We start from the raw sequence: 26,379 nt of genomic DNA on the forward strand, positions 1-26,379 counted from the left end.
TAGCGTGGGTTGTCAGCACCCGGGGCAAGGCAATTAATTTGTGCCCCCTAACCCGTGGATTTGCGCCCCCTAACCCTAACCCCCAGATGTTGCGCCCGGTGCGGCCGGCCCCCCTCCACCCCCCATGCTACGCCACTGCATCTAGGAAGTGCATTTTTTATGACTAAATAGATATTAAAGGGCACAATAGTTGTTACACTGTTTCTTGGCAGGGAAAAAGGAAAGCTGAAAGGGAGAACGTTATTGGTTGTTGGCCCCACCCAGTAGACTTTGGCTGGACTCAAATTACAGTTCCTCTAGTCACTAAGTTTAATCTTTGAGGGAAAGTACGTGGGTGGTTCTTGCAGGCAAATACTTCTGATTTCCCTGGTAATGTACCAGAGATTACAGCAATTTGCAAAAAGATAGTGTTCAGTATTAGTACTAGAACTCCTTCTAGACCTGGCACTTTTAGGAATAGGAGCTCAGTGGAAGAAGGCACAGTAAACCAAGGTGGGAGTGTCAAAACTGTTCCAGAGATGGTCCTAAATTCTTCTTGGTCTTGGCTGCCTTGGGATTTATCTCATATTTTCCACTTGACAATTATTTTGAGCTTTGCCTATGTGGCCCTGAAAGCTGTTCAGCTGTATCGGAAAAAACAGTACCTGGTCAAAGTTCTCAGCAGTTTTCCAGGACCTCCCGCTCACTGGCTATATGGCCATGTCAAAATGGTAAGGTGGCTGTGCAGGCGGTACGTGTGTGGCAGAGCGAGGGTGGTAGAGAAAGTGTCTTTATCTATGTATTTGCTAAGCTTTATTGTAAGAAAGTAATGGACTGATGCCCACATTCTTCTGTGTTATGTAAACATAGTGAGAAAAGTGCTTCTCACTGGCTTTTTCTACTCACAGAGATTTAGGAGAGGGTCTTAACCCTTTCAAATGCAAGGAAAAGTCTGCTTGCACTTTTAAAAGTGCTGTGTAATGTTTGTCCACATTTGTGATAAGTAAATATTTTTGTGTGCTTTGGGACTCCCTCCCTATTTATTGACACTAGGCAGGCACCCTCGCTGCAGTGGTTTGGACACTGACTGAACACATCTTTATTTCACCAAGCCTACTCAACCATATGATTTAGTGACCTATATCTTTTTAAAAAGTTTTAGTGATTTCATCTGTATTTTAATTATGATTATTTCATACATGTTTGCTGTATCAAGTAAGCAAAACATTCCCTTTTCCAATATGGCATTTCCACATAGCGCTTTCTTTGTCCTCATGCCACAGCAGTATGTTAAATCACCCAAAAAGTTTCTGCTATGTGTGTGGAGAATTAACATTTAAATCTCAGAAATGAAGTTTCACTCCACTTGTTTGAAAGGCACGCACACTTTATTTTGGCATTGTGGTAGGTGATCAAGACAAACCATCCGCCCCATATATTTGTAGTAAAACATGTGTAACACTCTTGACAGCCTGGCTGAAAGAGGCATCTTGCAGAATGCAGTTTGTTGTACCAAGGCAGGTAGAGTCTAAGGATGCTTGTGAACTTCTGCTGCCTGTTAGTCCAGAAACAAAATAGAGACATAAAACAACACATAAAACAGCACAATTTTAACTGCTTTCTTGAGCATTGGTTCCAATTCATATTTTGTGATAAGAGGAATCCAGCCAAAGCGGTTTCTCAGCTTCATGTCACATTCTGAAAGGATATTTTATATCAAATGTGCTGTTTCATTAATGTTGTCATTCAGTCTGTTTAAACCTACAAAACAGCTGGCTTGGGGTACTGTACCTGGTCTGTTGAATACTGACTGTGTATATTCAGAAATAGGGATGAATAATCTCTCAGTCTCAGTACTGTCTGTTTCTTATTTGCATAGCTGTCAACTTTTCCGTTTCTTGCGAGGAATCCTATTCGGAATAAGGGAATTTCCCTTTAAAAAAGGGAAACGTTGACAGCTATGCTTATCTGTCCAAACTTAAATTTGGTTCTCCACATTTCTGCAGTAACTTGCAGATTGTGATTATTATTTTTTTTTAAAAAAAAATCTTCATGCAAATTATTTAGCATTTTACTGTAAATGTCTCCTAAGAAACACATTTTTAATGCACTTTCAACTAATACAGTGGTACCTCGGGTTACAAACACCTCGGGTTACAAACACTTTGGGTTACAGACTCCGCTAACCTGGAAGTAGTACCTCAGGTTAAGAACTTTACCTCAGGGTGAGAACAGAAATCGCATGGTGGTGGCGTGGTGGTAGTGGGAGGCCCCATTAGCTAAAATGGTACCTAAGGTTAAGAACAGTTCCAGGTTAAGAACGGACCTCCGGAACGAATTAAGTTTGTAACCAGAGGTACCACTGTACACACGTTTTTGCAAATATTTTTTTCCTATACTGTGCATCTTTGTACATTATTTTTACATATGTTTATTTTTATGCACACCTTTACCTAATATATACATTTTTCTAAACATTATTTGCTTGGAGAACTGCACCACAAAATTCAGGTAAGTGTGAATTTCACAGGACGGTTGTGTTTTGATTCTCATATTGTTTTGGAACATGGGAATTTTGCATATCCACCTTTAAATGTGAACGGAATCAGCATTCCTACTCAGGAGTTCAGTTTACATTCCAAGCTAGAGAAGAGCTTTTGGGGGACATTGTGCCCAGTTCAGAACATTGCTGAACTTTAAACTAAGTCATATTCCAAGGTAAATAATAATAATAATAAAAATCCTTTCAGTAGTACCTTAGAGACCAACTAAGTTTGTTATTGGTATGAGCTTTCGTGTGCACGCACACTTCTGTTATCTGAAGATAAGGTGCTACTGAATCGATTATTTTTATTTTGTTTTGACTACGGCAGACTAACACGGCTACCTGCCTGTAACTAGATCCAAGGTAAATGATTGCAAACTGCAGCAACAGCACTAGAGATTAGCTATAGCAGATCTGCCAACCATTATGCTAAGCCAAGTTGTAAGGAGTGCTTCATGTCATTACTTCCTCATATCTTGTTTGTTTCACACTTTTTGAAATGCAAGGAAGCAACAAATGATGGAATTTCTCATCATGTTTGTGCAAAAAGCTTTCAGCCAATGCTGAATACAGGGCTGAACTACGAGCATTTAAGTCAACATTCAGAAACCAAACAATCTACTCAGCCAGTAGAAGCAAACATTTCTTCCTGAGAGCACTTTGAAGGAAAAGAATAGAGAACCTCATATAATCTGTGCTGAAAACGAAGAGCAGCGTAAACAGCATGTTATCTGCTCATGAATTAAGGACTTTATGATGATATGATTATTCCACACCCATCGTACATTCTAGAAGTATAACATTAACTTAGCCTTGACTGATACCTGCTGAATATTTTCTTATCATTAGGCACTTGTGGTCGGGGGAGAAATACACTTTCAGTAAAGTGCCAGTTTGGAATGCCATTCCATTATGAAAAAATGAGAAGGATTCTGAGTGCAAAATTGCACAGTTGTGACTCATGTGTTATGGAATCTCAAGCTTTTAAATTCAGAGGGGGGGCATATTTTCTTTTTCCTAAACAGAAGACTGGCATACAGAGTTTATTTTACTTTGAAAATAAAAGCCTGATCCATAACTAGGTCAAGAAACTGACAGCTAACAAGCAATTATTAAATTACCATTGCTTATTTTAAATTGAATTATGAATTTTGAATTATGGTGCTGGAGGAGACTCTTGAGAGTCCCATGGATTGCAAGAAGATTCAACCTATCCATTCTTAAGGAAATCAGCCCTGAGTGCTCACTGGAAGGACAGATCCTGAAGCTGAGGCTCCAATACTTTGGCCACCTCATGAGAAGAGAAGACTCCCTGGAAAAGACCCTGATGTTGGGAAAGATGGAGGGCACAAGGAGAAGGGGACGACAGAGGATGAGATGGTTGGATAGTGTTCTCAAAGCTACCAGCATGAGTTTGACCAAACTGTGGGAGGCAGTGGAACACAGAAGTGCCTGGCGTGCTCTGTTCCATGGGGTCATGAAGAGTCGGACACGACTAAACGACTAAACAACAACAACATTTTAAATTGAAAACCAATGATGCAACTTCAACATACCACCGAAGTCTTCCATGAGACATTCTTCATGTATGCCAGGGACTCTGCAACCTTTTGCTGGCTCAGATGATTGCTTGGCAGGTGGAAACAACACATTTTCTTTCATCAAGAGAGGGAGTTATCTTGGAAAACCTTAGTTTTCAATGTTTTTAAAAGAGCCTTTCTCCTCTAATACTCATGCTTATGATGGAAAGCTCAAAATGTGTGCACACATTTATCACAGGCATATCCCAGTCTCTCTCTTGTTAGTTTCTATACACTTAATATGTCCCACAACAGGTCCAGGGTACCTTTGGCTCGCTAGATGTTGTTCAGCTACAACTCCCATCAGCCATAGCCACTGCTCATGCTTGCTAAGGCTGATGGGCATTGTAGTTCAGCAAATTCAAGAGAGCCAAAGGTTCTCTGCACTTGTCCTATTATATTCTCTGTAAAATCCTACTGTGGGTCCAGTCACAGCACCCTCCACCCCTGTGCAAAAGCAATAGCTATGGTGTAAAGGAACAAACATGACAAGACAATGATCTGGTGTAAAAAGTGGTCACAACTTTATTGATTACAGGTATAGGTAGACTTTGGCTCAGGCATTGGGTGTATATCTATATTAGCCTCCTACTGGAGGACTGAAATTTTGAACAGGGTCATGCCATGTATTGTGGACTCCCCAAGACATGAATCTCTAGTCCCACATTCAGCCTCTACTCCCTGGCTCCCCTGTTGGACGTGCAAATCTTTGCATTTGTGATTGATCTATTTCTCTTATGCAAGCTTACCTAAAACAGAGGAAAGATTTGCACACATAAAGAAGCATAATCAATCCTAAACGCTATATAATAATGTTATTATAATGGTTTGATTTATTTCAATTAGGAAAAAATGGTTTTTCTAACTGTATTATTTGGTCTAAATTCTTAAAATTTAGACATCAGTGGCTTTATCATTCTTAAGCAGTGTATGTTCTTCTACACCTGTGAGGTTCAGTGCAGAACAGAAAGAAGGCAGGTTTTAAAAGACTGGGGTGTTAGGACAGAGCCAAGGGGGTGAATAATTCCATTTGTTAAATATGCACCCTAGCTTAAAGTTATATTATTTTTTAAACAAATGTTATTAAATTTTCCACAGTGATAACACAAAGCACAAAGCAAAATGATACACGGAAAAAGAAAAAGAAGAAAGAAGACAGAAAAAAGGGGGAACAATAAACAGATAAACAATAACAACAAACTTAATTCTTCACAAATCCAACCTTTTAAACATCTTGGTTGACTTCCTCAAATCCCTCCCTTCTGAGTTTCCTTGTAATTAAACATAACAGCTTTCCAATATCATTATTAAACTAAAACAATTTCCAATTATAGTCCATCTTATTCACTTTTCTTAACATTCTAAATCCCATTTCTTTAATTATAACTTAATTTAATCCTAGGCCTATTTGTTTCTTTCAAGTAATTTCTAATTTTTTATATTACAATATTTATTCAAATAGTCCTTGAATTTCCTCCAGTCCTCTTGAAACTCCTCTTCTTTCTGGTCGCAGATTCTTCCAGTCAGGTCAGCTAGCTCTGAAAAGTCCATCATCTTCATCTGCCAATCTTCCACTGTTGGTAGTTCTTGTGTTTTCCAAAATTTTGGCAAGTAATATTCGGGCAGCCGTTGTGGCATACAAAGATAATTTAACTAGCTTAAAGTTATAAACCATTGCATTATATAACCATCTAAGTCTGATTTCATCCTGAACTAAACGTTTAATCACTGTGTCCGAGATGTAAACTGACTACTGATCTTTTTGTAAAAAAATAAATAAATGATGCAGATGAAACCAGAAGAAGAATTCCTGAACATAGCAGCATGGACAGAAAAGTACCCACACTGCCATCCACTTTGGTATGGAACTTTCTTGGCTTTCCTGGCCCTCAACCACCCTGAATATGCAAAGGCAGTGTACAGCAGAGGTGGTAAGAAATTTGTATCTTACATCCTTCTGATCGTGAAGTTACATGAATATGCTAGAGGTTGTAAAAATTATCCATGCATTTATCTCTGGGCACTAAGTTGCACTGCTCTTTGCTTTAATTGAGATGCAAATGTAAGTGATTCATATTTCAAGGCCCTCCTAAAGCAACCTTTCCCCCAGCTGGTGCCTTCAAGATGTTTTGAACTACAACTCCCTTCAGTCCCAGTCAGTGGCCTGGCCCTCACTGCCAGGCAAAGAGCTCCAACTCTCAGCTCTAGTTCTCCCCAAGTTTTTAATGCTCAGATCAGATTAATAGAGAAGGCACATTGCAGGCTACAAAGTTCAACAGGTATATTAGAGACTTGCACATGCACCGCCTTGCACTATGATTGAGTGGGCTTGGGGCTATGTGACGTCAGCACACTGTGCATGCATGCCCAGCAGCGTGTGCACATGACGTCAGCATGCCATGCCATGCGGTGGTTGGGTGCACCCACTGCAGAATTTGGGAGGCGGACATTTCAATATTGGGGATCATGGCCACCTGTTCCCCCACTCAGTAACCCTGGAGACTTGGATAGTTCCTTTTGGAAAGTGGGGGAAACACAACTATTTGCCCAATGGAGGCTGGGCAAGGAAAAGGTTGTTTGTCTTAATTCTCATGTGCAAAGATGTAGGAGTGTGCCTTGCATCTGGATGCTGAAAAGCAAGAAAAGGCAAGTGAGGGAGCTCTGGGTGCCCATAGGAATCCCCTGGCTTGAGGCAACAGAGTGCAATTTAGCAAATTAAACATTTTAATTGGTTTTCACAAATAGTTTTTTACCATCTCATGCTAAGCTCATTTTCTCTCATTTATCACACTATTCAGATCCTAAAGCTCTTGTAGCATACGACTTCCTAATTCCATGGATTGGTATGTATTTTCTCTCACTAATTTCATGTATTCCTGAATTTTCTGTGATATTCTTGTATCGAGCATATACATATATTCTCAGCTTTCGAACTTCAGACTTGGGGAAGCTGCTAGTATTTGTTAAGCTGGTGCCTTCCCCACTGGTGCCTTCCAGGAGGCTTCAGTGCCAGCTTTATTCCTCTGGCCAACTGATTTCTGCCCATTTTGCTCAGGAATCAGACTCTATAGGATGTTTCCCTACAATCTCAAAAGTCTGTCCTTCTAGAGTCTATAAAGATGGACTTCTCGGGTTGTAAGGAAATATACACACTGCATTCCATGCTTCAGAAATCTTTTAGTAGGTAAATAGATTCTTAACTTGAATTGTTCCAGCAATTAAGTGCCTACTTCAATGGGTGTCCCTGTCATCTGTGGTGGATAATTTACCATGGGACCCTGACCCTGGTGTATGTGCCTATGAAAGACAACATTATCTTGGCCTTCTGTTCCTCATTTTCCTTCCTTTCCCTGGCAGGAAGGGGGCTTCTCGTCCTGAATGGGCCAAAGTGGCAACAGCACCGGAAGCTGCTGACTCCCGGATTCCATTACAATATTCTGAAGCCTTATGTGACTCTTATGGCAGAATCAGTCAAGGAGATGCTGGTAAGAAACCCCATTGCTACTTTCAGGAGGTCAGCTCCAGTCTAAGAAGTTGCTCATCCACCTTCATGATCTCAGTGCTCCTTTGAGCAGACTCAGAGGGCCAGAGCAGACTCTTTCTTTGACCTGAAAACCTCCTCTGACATACCACAAAGATTTTTTGGGAAAAGTTTGAGTCAGAAGACCCCACCAAAGTGTGAAGCTAGTTGAGCAGCCCTTTGGGTCTCAGGCAATGAGTTTGCACCAGCATTGAATTCTAAAATTCCTTCATAAACTTGTGAACCTTAATATTGTCTTAATTAGTTCATTCACTTTCTCAAGATAAACGGACGGTGACTATCATGCATCACTTAAAATGCATCACTTTGAAGGGTTGTTCAGTGTTGTATTAGCTAGAATTGTATGTCAAAACTGTGTTTACGTTTGCAGACAGTGTTTTTGACTGGAATGCCTGCTATCACCCTTTCCTTTGTAGTCCTGTGAATTAATGATCAGTTCATTAGCTCCTGAGAATCTCCTGACCTGTCTTCTTTGTTTCAGGGTACACATTCAGCCACCCAACCCTGAAACACACAGCCAAGTCTCTCTCAAGGGACAGCTGCACATAATCTTCGCAAAACCATTTCTCAAATGCAAGGATCATTCGCAGGGGAAAGTTAATGGGCAGCATGGAGAATGCTCAATTCTGTCTCAGAAAATAAATATAACTTACTTTGCAATTAACTAGCAAAATCCATAGTTGGGCAGTCACTGACATACCTGACAATCTAATGTTTTCATATATAGACCACAGCAGATCATATATTGTTCCAGTATCTAATAAAGAATCATATAATTATTCTAGAGCCTTCCCCAGAATGAGACTTCTCATTTCTGTCCCTTTCCTAAAATATTAGGATGTATGGGGAAAGCTGGTACCAAAGAATGGCACAGCATCAGTGGAGATGTTCGAACATGTCAGTCTGATGACTCTTGATACTATTATGAAATGTGCCTTCAGCTACCAGAAAAATGCTGAAACAGACAGGTGAGTATAAGATTATAAGAGTATAGGACTGCCAGCACAGTCAGGTATAACATGCTCAAACCATCTTGCCCTCTTGAGCGACCTGGCTGCTGAATTCTGCACCAGCTGAACTTTCTGAGCTTTCTTCAGAGGTAGACATATGTATAACGTGTTGCAAAATTCTAATATAGAGGTTACCAAAGTATACACAACAGAAGTTGTGTATCCAGATAGGGATACAGCTTGGCCATTAGCCAAAGTTGATGGAAGGAACTCCTTGCCACTATGCCACCTAGGCCTCAAGTGACAGCAAATGATCCAGAAGTACCCCCAAATTATGTATCCGTTCCTTCAGAGGGTGTGTAACCCCATCAAGAGCAGGCAACCTCCCATCCATCCAGTCCAAGGAACCACTCACTAACAGTGCTTCAGTCTTATCTGGATTGAGCTTCAATTTCTTGGTGCTCATAAAGGTAAAGGGATCCCTGACCATTAGGTCCAGTCGTGACCGACTCTGGGGTTGCGGCGCTCATCTTGCTTTACTGGCCAAGGGAGCCGGCGTACAGCTTCTGGGTCATGTGGCCAACATGACTAAGCTGCTTCTGGCAAACTAGAGCAGCACACGGAAACGCCATTTACCTTCCCTCTGGAGCGGTACCTATTTATCTACTTGCACTTTGACGCGCTTTCGAACTGGGATGACCAGCCTCACATAACCAGCATGTTTGGGTCTAATTAATGCATGAAGGGGTTAAGACCATAGAGTAAGCTGTCCTGCCAGGCTTAGCTCACCTTGGAAGAGAGTAGGTAATCAGAAACTAATTGGTGAGCGACCTGGCTGCTGAATTCTGCACCAGCTGAACTTTCTGAGCTTTCTTCAGAGGTAGACATATGTATAACATGTTGCAATATTATAACATAGAGGTTACTAAAGTATACACAACAGAAGTTGTATATCCAGATAGGGATACAGCTAGGCCACTAGCTGAAGTTGATGGAAGGAACTCCTTGCCACTATGCCACCTAGGCCTCAAGTGACAGCAAATGATCCAGAAGTACCCCCAAATTATGTATCCATTCCTTCAGAGGGTGTGTAACCCCATCAAGAGCAGACAACCTCCCATCCATCCAGTCCAAGGAACCACTCACTAACAGTGCTTCAATCTTATCTGGATTGAGCTTCAATTTCTTGGTGCTCATACCAAGGCAATTTAATGTCCCAGCACTGCCACACCTGCAGATGTAAAGGAGAAGCAGAACTGTGTTTAATCAGCACATTGCTGACAACATACTCCAAAACTCTGGATAACTCCACTCAGGAGTTTCTTGCAGATGTTGTGGGGGATAAAATTCAACCCTGATGGGGTTCCACATTAAAGGCTCTGTGGAGCTGAGAAGAATTTCCCAAGCATCACCCTCTGGAAAGAACCATCGAAGAAGGAGTGGAACCACTACAAAACAATGCTACTCATCCCTACCTTCGATCTCAAATAGAAATGGATCTAGAAATGGGACTTTTAATAAACATGTCATCTAACCTTTTTTGTCTTCATTTTGTGCTTATATTTGTTTGTCCACAGAGACAATTCCTACATTCAAACTGTATTTGATCTCAGCTTCCTGTTCTATCAGAGACTGAAAACACCTTGGCATCACAATGATCTCATTTACCGCTTGAGCTCCAAAGGGCGTCAGTTTTACAAAGCTTGCAAAATAGCCCACCATCACACAGGTATGTATCTTTTACTCCTGGCAACAACTTCTTCTTTCTACTCGTCCCCCTCCTCTTCTTCTGAGCTAATGTATAAATTTATTTCATAATAGAAAATTCAAAAGCAAAAACATACTGTTTCAGTACCATTAGGAAAATTAAAAATTGTAATAGTGTCGGTATGATGTACTAAGGGCATATAAAATGTAGATGTGAAAAGAAGAAGAAATTAAAAAACAATTTAATATGGGTTAAATGATTAGTAACATGTGGACTTATTCGGAAAGTTAGAGAAATGAGAAATCTAAAAAGGTTGAATATATTTGCTTGCCTCTTATGTATAGCTTTATTCATTTCATACTGTATGTTTTCAATGCAGAGAAGGTAATAAGAGAGAGGAAGGATTCCCTCAAGAATGAGAAAGAGCTTGAAAAGATTCTGAAGAAGAGGCATTTGGACTTCCTGGATATTCTTCTTTGCGCAAAGGTGGACATTGTAAAAATAATGCACCTGTGCCTGCCATGCTATATTGCTAAGGGCTTTTCCAGCCATCACTATTCTGTTCATACGACATAGCCTAAGCAAAACTCCCATGGTCTGCAATATATACATAAAATTGTAAGGCTATCATCACACTGGAGTTTGTGTGGCTGCTGACAGGTGGCCCTGTCAACTCCAGCATGATGGCAGAATGGCGGGTAGGCACCTGAGTGAGCAAGCACCATAGGTGGCAGGTGGCCCAGGTGAACTGTTTAATTGAGGGGGTGGTGCTTCAGAGAGCAGCTTGGGAAACCGCTTTCTGAAGCACCTCCCCCTTCTTTGATGTGAGCTGGGAGAGGGAGGAGGGTCTTGGAGAACTTTAAATATTGGATCTCAATAATCCTATAAAACACTATTTTCCCTGTGTGGTTAGGATGAAAATGGAAATCCATTGTCAGATGAAGACATACGTGCAGAAGTGGACACATTCATGTTTGAAGGTCATGATACCACAGCTAGTGGAATCTCTTGGCTCTTTTATTGTATGGCTCAGAACCCTGAACACCAGCAGAGATGCAGAGAGGAGATCATGGAGCTTGTTGGGCAACAAGAGGATATTCAATGGTCAGACTAAATTATTGTTCAACCTTAAATGTTTATTTCCTGGGTCATGTTATGAGGTTTCTGAAGGAGAGCAACACTGCAGAGTAGTTTAGGATCATAGTAAGTTCAGGGTGTGTAAGTTGTGTAACTTAGTAATCTCAGGTTGTGTAAGTTCCAGGGAAGATGGGCCATTCCTATACTGTAGGAAAAGAAGCTCTGATTTCTATTTCTATATTTAAATCACTGCTTTGGCTGCTGCACGGATGTACTGTAGCTAGTGTGGTCATGCTTGAACCGCCAAAAATAATGCAAAAATCAAAATCTATTATCAAAAAGAGACAGCTCTTCAAAAAGTAGGACACAATTAGCCACCCTCACCCATTACTTGCATGAAGAGGTAACACAGTTACAAGAGATGGGCTGTGGACTGAGCCCACCAATACTCCTGGTCTCTAATGTCCTGATAACTTCTAAAGAGGGGAGCCTCCTCTATTCAGGTGGGATTCCTGCATGACTTGCTTTCCAGGTAGACTTCCTGCATGGTTTAATTTCCCATAACAATAAAAAAACCCACACCAGTTTTGTATGCTGTATTTCATTCAATCAATCATTTAACTTATTTACTGCCTTTCTCACACTATAAGAAACAAGGTGGCTAACAGAATAAATTAAAATGAATACACAAAACCCCCACAGTCAATATAAATGTTTTTTTTTTTAAAAAAAGAAGCGCATAACAGCCCTAAAAGCACAGATGCTCACTAATATGTGCATCTCCATGCATGCTTTAAGCTAGCATGTGCCTTTTTGCACTTGTTATCTGGCTGGAGAAGTGCAAATTTTGAAGGGTGGCTGTGTTCAGTTCACATCTTGTTCCAGAAAGTGTGAGTAAGGTACGTTCATCTTTAAATATGAACTGAATCAAATTTCTCCCCTCTCCCCAACGCTTGTATTGAGCAAGGAAAGAGTAGGTACTGGATTCCACCCTGTCTCCTTTTTCCTTCATCTTAATAAAACTTTATGCGACTTAACTCCAGTAATTTTGGGCGGTGTCTTTAAGGGACGACTTGGGAAAGATGACATACAGCACCATGTGCATTAAGGAGAGCCTTCGGCTTTATCCTCCAGTACCTCTTATAGCACGAGAACTGAATTCTCCTGTGACTTTTGCTGATGGACGAACCTTACCAAAAGGTAGGCTTCCCCTCTCTCCCTTCTGCAGACTTCCTTTGAACTCGCCCCTTCCTCTTCCATCTTCATTCTTACACTGTTCTCATTATTCAGCTCCACTGTCTCTTAACTTTCATCAAGGGTGGCTAAACTTTTGTGGTCCACAAATCACCCTGAAAACTGTGATGCGGCCACCCCACACTCTTGCTTGCACACACTCACATCCATGCACACAGGGCATATGTGGAGGACACACACAGGTGTGCATGCCGACAGAGAGGTACACAGCCCCTGTGTTCAGATGTGCAATTTCTGGAGCTACTAGACCTTAGATGGACTATCTCTTGAGGCCCCACCTATACCTAAATGAATTCCTTGGGCAAACAAACAAATATTACATGACCAGGAAAGCACAGTCGTATGCTTTCCAGCTGCCTTCCTGTACTCTGTGCAGGATCATCCTGGTTACCAGTGCAACAACTCTGAAAATCTGCCTGTCTTTGCAGCAAGTTATTGAGAATGAATGTTTTGGTAAATGCCACTGGATAGCAATTAATTCTCATCACATAATATCACTGCTGATGAAATGATACTAGATGAAGTGTCTCTTTTCCCCCCACAGGCTTTCTAACTGCATTGGATGTTTATGGTCTTCACAGAAATCCTGAGATTTGGGAAAATCCTGAGGTAATAATATAAGGAGAAAAGCCTAAGCAAGACCTTTCTGGTGAGACTGAGAGAATTTGACATGTTTTGAGAAAAAGATGGTGGAATAAGTGCCACAGACACATACAATTTCTTTAAGAAAAGAGGCCAATTGTTTGTCACACTAACACTGTGTGAATAGACGTGTGGATTTATCCCAGCATTTTGTTTTACCAGTTTCTTGCTTGTTTTACCTTACTAAATGCATCCGGACGTATTCCAGTTTGGAGGTGAGAAAGTCTGATTTAGTCCATTGCCTCATATCAGTGGCCTAATACCAAACTATTTACCCCCTGGTATGATATTGGGTGTGGAGCAGAAACAGATAAACACAAGTGATGCCTGTGTTTCCTTATGTGGATATTACCAGCTCTAGAGTGTGTGCATGAGAGAGAGATGCTGGTGAAAGTGTGTGTGTCTCTCTGTGTGTTTCTGTGTGTGTGCGCGCGTGTAGAGCTAAATTACTCCCTACGCCGTGACTCTGATCCAAATCCCCAAAAGAAAAATGTTTGGATATATCTTCTAACACTCTGATGTCAAGCTTAGTGTGTCCCTCTACAGAATTGGATAAGAACAGTAGGAGGAAGATACTGTACTAATTAAGTAGAAGGACAGGCCACATGTTATGTAGTTATGATTCTTAAAATGTTGCTTAAGCACTTACAAAATAGCAAAAATCTATTGCGAAAAGAAAACCATTGCAAAATATATGGGCAAAGCTGCTGTAGAATCCTAATCCACAAAACATTCCTAATCCACCTCAGGAGCTATGGAAGTATTCTGCCAAAAATCCACCCACCCACCAGTCCCTAAAGTGCTGCTTACAAAAGGCTTCCCTCTCCATTCAAAGAGCAACTTCAGGAGAAACTTCAGCACCACAGCAGGGGGAAAGGTTAGCATTTCCCTCCCAACCCCTGCAGGCCTGTTGCTGGTCAGACATCCCAATGACTCTGTACAGTTTTAAAAACATGCACACTGGTGCAATTAACATCATGTCTCATTTGGCCCAGGCATTTATAGATATATCTCATTTGGCGTGGGCATTTATAAATATGTCTCATTTGGCCCAGGCATTTATAGATATGAAGGAATTTTCCTTCATATTAGATTGGGGAAAACATATTGCTAAGCATGCAATCCTATAATCCTATACAGAACTAGGCCCCATGGAGCTCAATGGGCATTATGACCTGGTAAGTGGGTATAGAACAGTATTCTTTTTTGTGAATGCCCCTTTTTCCTTTAGCTCTTTTGCCACTATATCTGTTGCCATTCTAATACAAAATTCCATGACTTATTTTCTGCTATAGGAATTTAATCCTCTAAGATTCTCCACAGAGAATTCAAAGCATCGCCACCCATATGCTTTCTTGCCTTTTGCTGCAGGGCCAAGGTAAATATTTTCTCACCTATACTTTGCACTGTTCCCTCCATAAAAGGAGACTTTTACATTAATCTTCCATAAAAGACACAACTGTGTTCAAGGCTTATAAAATTGTGGATGAGTCCACAGCAAAGCAGAATTAGCTGACAGCATAAAACAATATATACTCAAATGCCTAAAAGGGTGGGGCATACAAAGGAGAACAAAGATGGTGCCAGATACTCATTTCTGGGAAGGGAAACCTAAAAGTGAAGGAGCAACAACCGAAAAGGCCCTGATTGGACCATCTGCAGAATGCTCTTCTGTTCATAATGTAATGTTGCCCTTCATTCTACTCAGGAACTGCATTGGACAACAGTTTGCCATGAATGAGATGAAGGTTGCTCTTGCATTGACACTCCTGCACTTTGAGCTTTTGCCTGATCCTGCCAACCTCCCGATTCCCATGCTGCAAGTTGTCACCCGATCCATAAATGGGATATATCTGAAGCTGAAGGCTCTCCACTGATGGCTGCTGTTACCAGAGTAGTAATGCTTGCTTCTGGACTCTCAATTCCTGCCAATAAATGCATACATACTGTCCCTGGTAAAATATGTAAACATTCTACATGCAAAGAATTATTATTACTGTGTTTTCCAATAACATTGATTTGGATTCAGCCATGATGTGGGGGAAAGGTGGGGATTTAGCGCCCATGGGGGGAACATATTAGAATGTATGAGTAAAGGTTCCAGCTGTTTCCATATAACTATAAGCACCAGCTGCCACAAAGTTGTTCCGTCATTTTGAGCCAGCAGCGCCAGCCGAATCAGAAAGTCTTCAGGACATATTCTAGACAGTGAGCAAAGACAAAGCAGCAGTCAGCTGGTGATGTAGAATCTAGTCAATCCCTTGTGGTCCTGGCTCCCCAGGAGTTTCTTTGTTTTTCTATTGGACTGTGATGTTGATCTTCACCTGCGTGGCTCTGAAAGCCATCCAGCTATTTCAGACAAGGCAGAACTTGATCAAGGGTTTTAGGAGTTTCCCAGGACCTCCCAGCCAGTGGCTCTATGGCCATGTCCATATGGTAAGGGATCTCTGACTTTCCTGGTGGGAAGGTGGGTCTCTCTTTGTAAAATTGCATTTCTCGATAAAGAACTGGAGATTGACTGGATTCTGTGTTACCAGCCACCATTCAGTTGTGCCTAAAGAGTAGGGCACAGAATAACTACTTTCTGGAGCATTGGTTCCAATTCATATTGTGTGATCAGAGGAATCCAACCACAGTGCTTTCTCTGCTTCATATCACATTCTGAAAGGATATTTTCTATGAAATGTGCTGTTTATTATTGTTGTCATGCAGTTTGTTTGCACCTGCAAGGCAACTGGCTCAGGTACCACGGCACTGGTTTGAGAGACCAGGCTCTTAGAACTTTAGTTTGGGTGGGCTGTCCTGCCCTGCCCTGGCCAGGGAATGTAGAATGGCCAGACCCTGGGACGTGACATCTCTCACCACCTGTGAGGGACCAATAAATATTGGTAGGCACCATTAATATTAATATCATGCAGTGCACTTCTGCTCTTTTTATGAAAGGAATTGTTGTCCTCTCTAGGCAAACAGAGGCTGGTTCAAGATCCAGCACCATTTCCAAATATAGATTCTTTCAGTATTTTGAGACTGCTGTGATTGTAATTATATTGTTTGGCAATTCCTTTTAAGCTCTCAGTCCAGCCAGGTCATATTCAGAATAGGCTTGTGGAAAGAAATGCACTTGATTAACTTAAATCCATTGGTTTCACTGACTTTGTGGCTTGGAACAGAGAGCTTGGGTTATTTACAATATAAACTCTGATACCAGGGCTTAATATGAATGGATTTATTTTTTTACACATTTTATATCACAGACCTAGGAATACTTTGGGTCCCCCCCATAAAACAAAGTATATATATCATTCAGCTTAATAATATATATGTCATAACTATGGTATTACAAGGATTATACAGGGAAAAGGCTGATCGTTTAGACTTTCTCCTTCCCCCTCCATGCTCTCACATCAGCTGTTCTGGGGGAGGAGTCCTGAAGACCTTTTAATATGTCACAATTATTTCTTGTATTTTAAAATATGTAATTTACCTGTAAATCATCTTGGAAGGATTTATTTCCTGTACTGTGGGATATAAATAACTGTCATAAGAGAAGAATAAATAAATAACTCTAGATGTTGCAAATTAAAAAAAATGCATTGACTTCTTCTACATCTTGTGTTAACTGTTTTTTAAAAATCCAGAGACTATTTTCTTCCCTATGAGAATATCTGGCTCAGATGCGCTCCTTTGTACCATTCGTCCTTGTGGCTTCTTCTCTGAGTATCAGTTAATTCTAGGCATACTAGGTACTTCCCCTGATAAAATATCTTAAGCATCTTATACGAAGACAGTTAAAAGTACATTTCCCAATAACAGTGATTCTTGTTGTTGTTGTTTAGTCGTTTAGTCATGTCCGACTCTTCGTGACCCCATGGACCAGAGAACGCCAGGCACCTCTGTCCTCCACTGCCTCCCGCAGTTTGGTCAAACTCATGCTGGTAACCTCGAAAACACTATCCAACCATCTCATCCTCTGCCGTCCCCTTCTCCTTGTGCCCTCCATCTTTACCAACATCAGGGTCTTCTCCAGGGAGTCTTCTCTTCTCATGAGGTGGCCAAAGTACTGGAGTCTCAGCTTCACAATCTGACCTTCCAGTGAGCACTCAGGGTTGATTTCCTTCAGTATGGAGAGGTTTGATCTTCTTGCAGTCCATGGGATTCTCAAGAGTCTCCTCCAGCACCATAATTCAAAAGCATCAATTCTTTGGCGATCAGCCTTCTTTATGGTCCAGCTCTCACTTCCATACATCACTACTGGGAAAACCATAGCTTTAACTATACAAACCTTTGTTGGCAAGGTGATGTCTCTACTTCTCAAGATGCTGTCTAGGCCTGTCATTGCCCTTCTCCCAAGAAGCAGGCGTCTTTTAATTTCGTGGCTGCTGTCACCATCTGCAGTGATCATTGAGCCCAAGAAAGTAAAATCTCTCACTACCTCCATTTCTTCCCCTTCTATTTGCCAGGAGGTGATGGGACCAGTGGCCATGATCTTTGTTTTTTTGATGTTGAGCTTCAGACCATATTTTGCGCTCTCCTCTTTCACCCTCATTAAAAGGTTCTTTAATTCCTCCTCACTTTCTGCCATCAAGGTTGTGTCATCTGCATATCTGAGGTTGTTGATATTTCTTCCGGCAATCTTAATTCCGGCTAGGGATTCATCCAGCCCAGCCTTTCGCATGATGAATTCTGCATATAAGTTAAATAAGCAGGGAAACAAAATACAGCCTTGTCGTACTCCTTTCCCAATTTTGAACCAATCAGTTGTTCCATATCCAGTTCTAACTGTAGCTTCTTGTCCCACATAGAGATTTCCCAGGAGACAGGTGAGGTAATCTGGCACTACCATTTCTTTAAGAACTTGCCATAGTTTGCCGTGGTCGACACAGTCAAAGGCTTTTGCATAGTCAATGAAGCAGAAGTAGATGTCTTTCTGGAACTCTCTAGCTTTCTCCATAATCCAGCGCATGTTTGCAATTTGGTCTCTGGTTCCTCTGCCTCTTCTAAATCCAGCTTGCACTTCTGGGAGTTCTCGGTCCACATACTGCTTGAGCCTTCCTTGTAGAATTTTAAGCATAACCTTGTTAGCGTGTGAAATGAGTGCAATTGTGCGGTAGTTGGAGCATTCTTCAGCACTGCCCTTCTTTGGGATTGGGATGTAGACTGATCTTCTCCAATCTTCTGGCCACTGCTGAGTTTTCCAAGCTTGCTGGCATATTGAGTGTAGCACCTTAACAGCATCATCTTTTAAAATTTTAAATAGTTCAGCTGGAATACCATCACTTCCACTGGCCTTGTTATTTGCAGTGCTTTCTAAGGCCCATTTGACTTCACTTTCCAGGATGTCTGGCTTAAGGTCAGCAACCACACTACCTGGGGTATACGAGACATCCATTTCTTTCTGGTATAATTCCTCTGTGTATTCTTGCCACCTCTCTTGATGTCTTCTGCTTCTGTTAGGTCCTTTCCACTTTTGTCCTTTATTATGGAAATCTTTGTATGAAATGTTCCTTTCGTATCTCCAATTTTCTTGAACAGATCTCTGGTTCTTCCCATTCTATTGTTTTCCTCTATTTCTTTGCATTGCTCGTTTAAGAAGGTCTTCTTGTCTCTCCTTGCTATTCTTTGGAAATCTGCATTCAATTTCCTGTATCTTTCACTATCTCCCTCGCATTTTGCTTGCCTTCTCTCCCCCGCTATTTGTAAGGCCTCACTGGACAGCCACTTTGCTTTCTTGCATTTCCTTTACATTTGGATGGATTTCGTTGCTGCCTCCTGTATAATGTTACAAGCCTCCATCCATAGTTCTTCAGGCACTCTGTCCACCAAATCTAAATCCTTAAACCTGTTCCTCACTTCCACTGTGTATTCATAAGGGATTTGACTTAGATTGTATCTTACCGGCCCAGTGGTTTTTCCTACTTTCTTCAGTTTAAGCTTGAATTTTGCTATAAGAAGCTGATGATCTGAGCCACAGTCAGCTCCAGGTCTTGTTTTTGCTGACTGTATAGAGCTTCTCCATCTTTGGCTGCAGAGAATATAATCAATCTGATTTCGATGCTGCCCATCTGGTGATGTCCATGTGTAGAGTCGTCTCTTGTGTTGTTGGAAAAGCGTGTTTGTGATGACCAGCTTGTTCTCTTGACAGAACTCTATTAGCCTTTGCCCTGCTTCGTTTTGATCTCCAAGGCCAAACTTGCCAGTTGTTCCTTTTAGCTCTTGACTCCCTACTTTAGCATTCCAATCCCCTATGATGAGAAGAACATCCTTCTTTGGTGTCACTTCTATAAGGTGTTGTAAATCTTCATAGAATTGGTCAATTTCAGTTTCTTCAGAACCAGTAGTTGGTGCATAAACTTGGATTACTGTGATGTTAAAAGGTCTGCCTTGGATTCGTATCGAGATCATTCTATCATTTTTGAGATTGCATCCCAGTACAGCCTTCGCCACTCTTTTGTTGACTATGAGGACCACTCCATTTCTTTTACGGGTTTCTTGCCCACAGTAGTAGATATGATGGTCATCCGAACTGAATTCACCCATTCCCGTCCATTTTAGTTCACTGATGCCCAGGATGTCAATATTTATTCTTGCTATCTCATTTTTGACCACCTCAAACTTACCCAGGTTCATGGTTCTTACATTCCAGGTTCCTATGCAATATTTTTCTTTACAGCATTGGACTTTCCTTTCGCTTCTAGGCATATCCGCAACTGAGTGTCCTTTCGGCTTTGGCCCAGCTGCTTCATCAGCTCTGGATCTACTTGTACTTGCCCTCCGCTCCATGGAGTTTTCTTGGCAGGGATACTGGAGTGGCTTGCCGGTTCCTCCTCCAGGTGGATCACGTTTGGTCAAAACTCTCCACTATGACCTGTTCATCTTGGGTGCCCTGCTCGGCATAGTTCATAGCTTCTCTGAGTTCTTCAAGCCCCTTCGCCACAGCAAGGCAGTGATCCATGAAGGGGAAACAGTGATCCTAATCAATATCTAAAGTGGGGAATGGGGGAAGATTCTGGGCCCACAGGGAGAAACAAAATAGAATTTGGGGGCTGAGGTCCAAGCAATTCCCAGATTCCTACAGCTCCAGCTGCCACAAACTTGTTCTGGCATTTTGAGCCAGCAGTGCCAGCCGAACCAGAAAGTCTTCAGGACTTATTCTAGACAGTGAGCAGAACAAAACAGCAGTTAGCTGGTGATGGAGAATCTAATCAATCCCTTGTGGTCCTGGCTCCCCAGGAGTTTCTCTCAGTTTTTCTATTGGACTGTGACCTCCCAGCCACTGGCTATATGGCCATGTTCACATGGTAAGGGAATCCCTGACTTTCCTGGTGATATGTTTGGTCTCCCACTGTAAAACTGTGCAGAACAGAAAGAAACAGAAAGAAAGCAGGTTTAAAATCTGATTAATGATTCAGATGAAACCTGAGGAGAAAAGAACTCGTAAAGTCAAATAAATGAGAATTCAGAGCCCTATTCTTGCTCATCCAAATCTGCTCCTTTTTACTAACCCGTGGGAGAAGGTATGAGAGCCATTTAAGGACAGCTCGCCAGTGTGCTAAGATTCCTGGATGAGAATAATATCAAAGCCAGTTCAGAATGTAATGAAACTCGTTTCTCTGGTGGATGAAGCCTAGCCGGCCATGGTGCAGGTGCGTTGGACAATCTTTTGCTGTTCTTTTCATTGTCATGCAGCTACTTTCGCAGGCAAGTAATTGAGGCTGCCACTCCTCCGTTGCTGGCAAGTATGTTATTGCACCTCCAATTCTTGCCATGGCTCAGCAAAATCAGATTGGTAGATAAAGCCCATTACAGGCTACAAGGTTCAACAGGTACATAAGAGAGTTGGATACTTCCTTTGGGAAAGTGTGGGGAGTGCAACTATTTCTCTCATAAATGGCCAGAGTCCCCAAGGCTAGGCAAAGAACTGGGCACAGCTTGAAGTAAGCTGGGCCTGCAAAGGTTGCTTGTCTTAATCTGCATTTGCAAAGATGTGGGAGTATGCATTGGATCTGGCTCCTGAAAAGCAAATGAGGGAGCTCTGAGTGCCCATAGAAATCGCCCAGAATGAGGCAACATAGTGCAATTTAGCAAAGCATTTAAGTGTGTTCTTACAAATACTGTTTACCATGTCATGATAACCTCATCTTCTCTCATTAAACTATTCAGTTCCTTAATCTCTTGCAATATACAGCTTCCTAATTCAATGGATTGGCCTGTAATTTCTTTCACTTCTTTTATGCATCCCTGTAGTTACTGTGATATTCTTGCATTCAGCAAATACATATATGCCCAGCATTCAAAGTTCAAACTGCTTTTAGGTCTACAGGAAGCTGCTGTAGGTCAGTATAAGATGCCTATTTCAGACAAGGTGGCAGCTCCATGCAGATACACTCTTTCTTTTCTGTGCCATGGACCAGCAGGCATGAGAATCAAACCCACAGTTGCAGTCAGCTCTGCAACCTGCATATGGTTAAGGAAGCCATTCAGAATGACAGTCATCATTGTATCTTTGGGGAGTAAATTTTATAGTTTAACTGTGCAAAGAAATACTTTTGTCTGTGCTGAATCTTCCAACAGTCAGCTTCAATGAATGGCCCTACGTTCCTTCCTCTAGCCCCTGGACCCAATTGTTTGTCCTTATTGTGGGATGACTAACCTCATATAACTAGCATGCTTAAATCTGATTAATGCATGAAGCCCATAATGTTAGCTGTCTTGAGAGGCTTAGCTCACATTGGGAGGGACTAGGTAATCCCAAATTAATTGGCAGCCAGTGAAGTCAGGCCAGGATTGCTGCAATATGGTTGCAACCTGGTGAGCTACTGTAACTATATTCAGAGACATACCCTATATATAACATGTCACAATAATCTAACACAAAGGTTTAATAATAATAATAATAATAATAATAATAATTGTACCCACCTATCAGACTAGGTCACCCCAGCCTCTCTGGGCAGCTTCCAGCATATACAGAAGCATAATAAAACATCTATCAATAAAAACTTCCCTGTACAGGGCTACCTTTACATGTCTTCTAATTGTAAGCTTTAATTGTTAAGCTTCTTTAATTGTAAGCTTCTTGGAAATACTGATTTCCTGAACTATGGAATATAAATTACTGTGATAAGAGAAGAATGAATAATAAATCTAGAAGTTGCAAATAAGGGGGGGGGAACACATTGACTTTTTGTACAACTTACGGAAATGTACAGTGGTACCTCTGTTTGCGAACGGGATCCGTTCCGGAGCGCAACCAACAGCGGCGCGTCTATGCACATGCAGGTTGTGATTCGCTGCTTCTGCGCATGCACATGATGTCATTTTGCACTTCTGTGCATGCGCGAGCAGCGAAACCTGGAAGTAACACTTTCCGGTACTTCCGGGTTGCCGCGGGACGTAACCTGAAAGAACGTAACATGAAGTGGACGTAACATGAGGTATGACTGTATTAACCATTTTTTATAAAAGGTTAACTAAGCAATCTAAATTTACACAAACTACCATATGACTAAAACAATAATTTTATAGAAAAGGAGACACTTTTTAGATATAACCCACCTATCTGGCTGGGTTTCCCCACCACTCTGGGCAGTTTCCAACATATATAAAATCATAATAAAAACATCAAGCATTAAAAACCCACTACAGGGATTTCTTCAGATGTCTTCTAAAAGTTGTGTCATTCTTTATCTCCTTGACATCTGAAGGGAGGGTGTTCCACAGGGTGGATGCCACCACCAAGAAGGCCCTCTGTCTGGTTCCCTGTAACCTCACATCTTGCAGTGAGGGAAGCGCCAGAAGGCACTCGGAGCTGGACCTCAGTGTCCATACAGAACGATGGGGATGGAGACACTCCTTCAGGTATACTGGGCCAAGGCTGTTTAGGGCTTTAAAGGTCAGCACCAACACTCTGAATTGTGCTCGGAAACATACTGAGAGCCAATGTATGTCTTTCAGGACCAGTGTTATATGGTCTCGGCGGTCACTCCCAGTCACCAGTCTAGCTGCCGCATTCTGGATTAGTTGTAGTTTCTGGGTCACCTTCAAAGGTAGCCCCACGTAGAGCGCATTGCAGTAGTCCAAGTGGGAGATAACTACAGCATGCACTACTCTGGCGATGTCCTAGATGTGTTGATTTATCTCAGTGGTTTGTTTTACTAGCTTGTTGCTTGTTTTAATTTAGCTCCTCTACAAGCATTCCAATTTGCATGGGAGTTTTATCCCAACTTGTTCCCTTTCAGATGTTTGGGCTACTTATTGACCACGAGCCTTGAGTGGGGTGATGAAAGTTCTGGTCCAGCAATATCTGGAGGGCAACAAGCTGAGCAAGGCTGATTTAGTCCATTGCCTCTTATCAATGGCCTAATGCCAAACCATCTATCCCCTGATATGGTATTAGGTGCGGAGCAGAAACATATAAGCACAACTGATGGCTGAGTTTCCCCATGACGATAATATCAACTCCACAGTATGTGCATGAGAGAGAGACTTCCATGGGTGTGTGTGTGTGCTTATAGAGCTAAATTCCTTCTCATCTCTATACCATGACTCTGATCCAAATCCCTTCCCTGCCAGCTGCTGTTAGCAAAAAGAAAAAAAATTAGATATCTCTGAATACAACTCTGATATCAGACCTGGTTCTTCCCTGTATAGAATTGGTTAAGAACAGAATGATGAACACATGAGTTAATTAACTATAGGGACATTTATTCATCATCATCATAATAATAATAATAATTTATTATTTATACCCCACCCATCTGGCTGAGTTTCCCCAGCCACTCTGGGTGGATCAAGTGTTAAAAACAATACAGCATTAAACATTAAAAACTTCCCTAAACAGGGCTGCCTTCAGATGTCTTTTAAAGAGAAGATAGCTGCTTATTTCCTTCACATCTGAAGGGAGGGCATTCCACAGGGTGGGTGCCACTACCAAGAAGGCCCTCTGTCTGATTCCCTGTAACCTCACTTCTCACAATGAGGGAACCGCCAGAAGGCCCTTGGTGTTGGACGATGGGGGTGGAGACGCTCCTTCAGGTATACAGGACCGAGGCCATTTAGGGCTTTAAAGGTCAGCACCAACACTTTGAATTGTGCTTGGAAACGTACTGGGAGCCAATGCAGATCTCTCAGGACCGGTGTTATGTGTCCCGGCGGCCACTCCCTGTCACCAGTCTAGCTGCCGCATTCTGGATTAATTGCAGATTCCGGGTCACCTTCAAAGGTAGCCCCACATAGAGCACATTGCAGTAGTCCAAGTGGGAGATAACTAGAACATGCACCACTCTGGCAAGACAGTCCGCAGACAGGTAGGGGCTCAGCCTGTGTACCAGATGGAGCTGATAAACAGCTGCCCCGGACACAGAATTAACCTCCATGAACAGCTGTGAGTCCAAAATGACTCCCAGGCTGCACACCTGGTCCTTCAGGGGTACAGTTACCCATTCAGGACCAGGGAGTCCCCCATACCCACCCACCCCCTGTCCTCCAAAAACAGTACTTCTGTCTTGTCAGGATTTAACCTCAATCTGTTAGCCGCCATCCATCCTCCAACCGCCTCCAGGCACTCACACAGGACCTTCACTGCCTTCACTGGTTCTGATTTAAAAGAGAGGTACAGCTGGGTATCATCTGCATACTGATGAACACCCAGCCCAAACCCCCTGATGATCTCTCCCAGCGGCTTCATATAGATATTAAAAAGCATGGGGGAGAGGACGGAACCCCAAGGCACCCCACAAGTGAGAGCCCAGGGATCTGAACACTCATCCCCCAACACCACTTTCTTGACACGGCCCAGGAGAAAGGAGCGGAACCACTGTATAACAGTGCCCCCAGCTTCCAGCCCCTCTAGACCGTCCAGAAGGATGTTATTGTCGATGGTGTCAAAGGCCGCTGAGATATCCAGCAGAACTAGGAAACAGCTCTCACCTTTGTCCCTAGCCCATCAGAGATCATCGACCAGCGCGACCAAGGCAGTTTCAGTCCCATGGTGAGGCCTGAATCCCGACTGGAAGGGATCCAAATGGTCCACATCCTCCATGCATGTTGTTCAGCAACCACCCGCTCAGTCACCTTGCCCAAGAATGGAAGATTTGAGACTGGGCGATAGTTGGCCATAATGGCTGGGTCTAAAGATGTTTTTTTAAGAAGCGGTTTAATGACCGCCTCTTTCAGCGGGTCTGGGAAGGCTCCCTCGCAGAGCATTCACAGCCAGGATGGACAAGGATCAAGAAGACAGGTGGTTGGTTTCACTCGTCCAAGCAACCTGTCCACATCCTCGTAGGTAACAGATTGAAATTTATCCCATATAACATGACTAGACAGGACTCTAGCACTCTCCTGCCCTGGCCCTGCTCCCATGGTGGAGTCTACCTCCTTCCGAATCTGAGCGACTTTATCTGCAAAAATCTTTGCAAAAGCATTGCAGGAGATCTTGGGGTCCCTACCCGGCCCCGATGATGAAGGTGGTTCCAATAGATTGCGAACCACCTGAAAGAGTCTCCTGCTTCTGTTTTTACAATACAGTTACAATACAGTGGTACCTCAGGTTACAGACACTTCAGGTTACAGACGCTTCAGGTTACAGACTCTGCTAACCGAGAAATAGTACCTCAGGTTAAGAACTTTACTTTAGGATGAGAACAGAAATAGTGCAGCGGCAGCGGAAGGCCCCATTAGCTAAAGTTGTAGCTCAGGTTAAGAACAGTTTCAGGTTAAGAAGGGACCTCCAGAACGAATTAAGTTCTTAACCCAAGGTACCACTGTACAATACATTTTCAATTAACATATCCTCTCCATGCACACCTCTCTGATGATGGTGGCATTAAAATACCCTGTTCTTCTTCAATAAAAGAGAAAATGGGAGATCAGATCATGTCAAATGTATCTTTTTTGGAGATGCCTTTGATTAATCACCCATGGTATGTGAAGCATTCTGATAGAGCAATGCCCCAGATGTTATTAACACAAGCCTCTATTGTTATTTTTAGAAGTTTCCTTCCATCATTGGACAATAACTGGTCTGGCTATTGTGAACAGGAAGGAAATTAATTCTTTAGATTTACTTTGCCTTTCTAAATGTTCTTTCAAAGATGGAAGCACAG

The 26,379-nt window shown here is 42.2% G+C and overlaps 1 protein-coding gene across 1 annotated transcript; it reads left to right on the forward strand.

The window, feature by feature from the left end:
- Window positions 1–144: 144 nt before the first annotated feature.
- On the forward strand, window positions 145–16,880 carry LOC310846230 (cytochrome P450 4B1-like). Its single transcript, XM_083742453.1, has 12 exons — window positions 145–710; window positions 5,894–6,035; window positions 6,903–6,947; window positions 7,462–7,589; window positions 8,483–8,613; window positions 10,173–10,324; window positions 10,683–10,789; window positions 11,217–11,407; window positions 12,447–12,580; window positions 13,179–13,243; window positions 14,572–14,654; window positions 14,985–16,880. The coding sequence occupies exons 1-12, from the start codon at window positions 519–521 to the stop codon at window positions 15,151–15,153; spliced, it is 1,539 nt and encodes a 512-aa protein (XP_083598579.1). The 5' UTR covers window positions 145–518; the 3' UTR covers window positions 15,154–16,880.
- The last annotated feature ends 9,499 nt before the right edge of the window (window positions 16,881–26,379 follow it).

Source organism: Podarcis gaigeae (genome assembly GCF_964106915.1).
Source record: "Podarcis gaigeae genome assembly, chromosome: 6".
In the NCBI taxonomy this organism is placed as follows: domain Eukaryota; kingdom Metazoa; phylum Chordata; class Lepidosauria; order Squamata; family Lacertidae; genus Podarcis; species Podarcis gaigeae.

What these genes read in the sequence shown, in the direction of transcription:
- LOC310846230 (XM_083742453.1), top strand. Translation starts at nt 519, where the DNA reads ATGGTCCTAAATTCTTCTTGGTCTTGGCTGCCTTGGGATTTATCTCAT. An exon ending in GGCAGTGTACAGCAGAGGTG is followed by an intron (nt 6,036 to 6,902) that starts GTAAGAAATTTG and finishes CACACTATTCAG; the next exon opens with ATCCTAAAGCTCTTGTAGCA. An exon ending in AAAAATGCTGAAACAGACAG is followed by an intron (nt 8,614 to 10,172) that starts GTGAGTATAAGA and finishes GTTTGTCCACAG; the next exon opens with AGACAATTCCTACATTCAAA.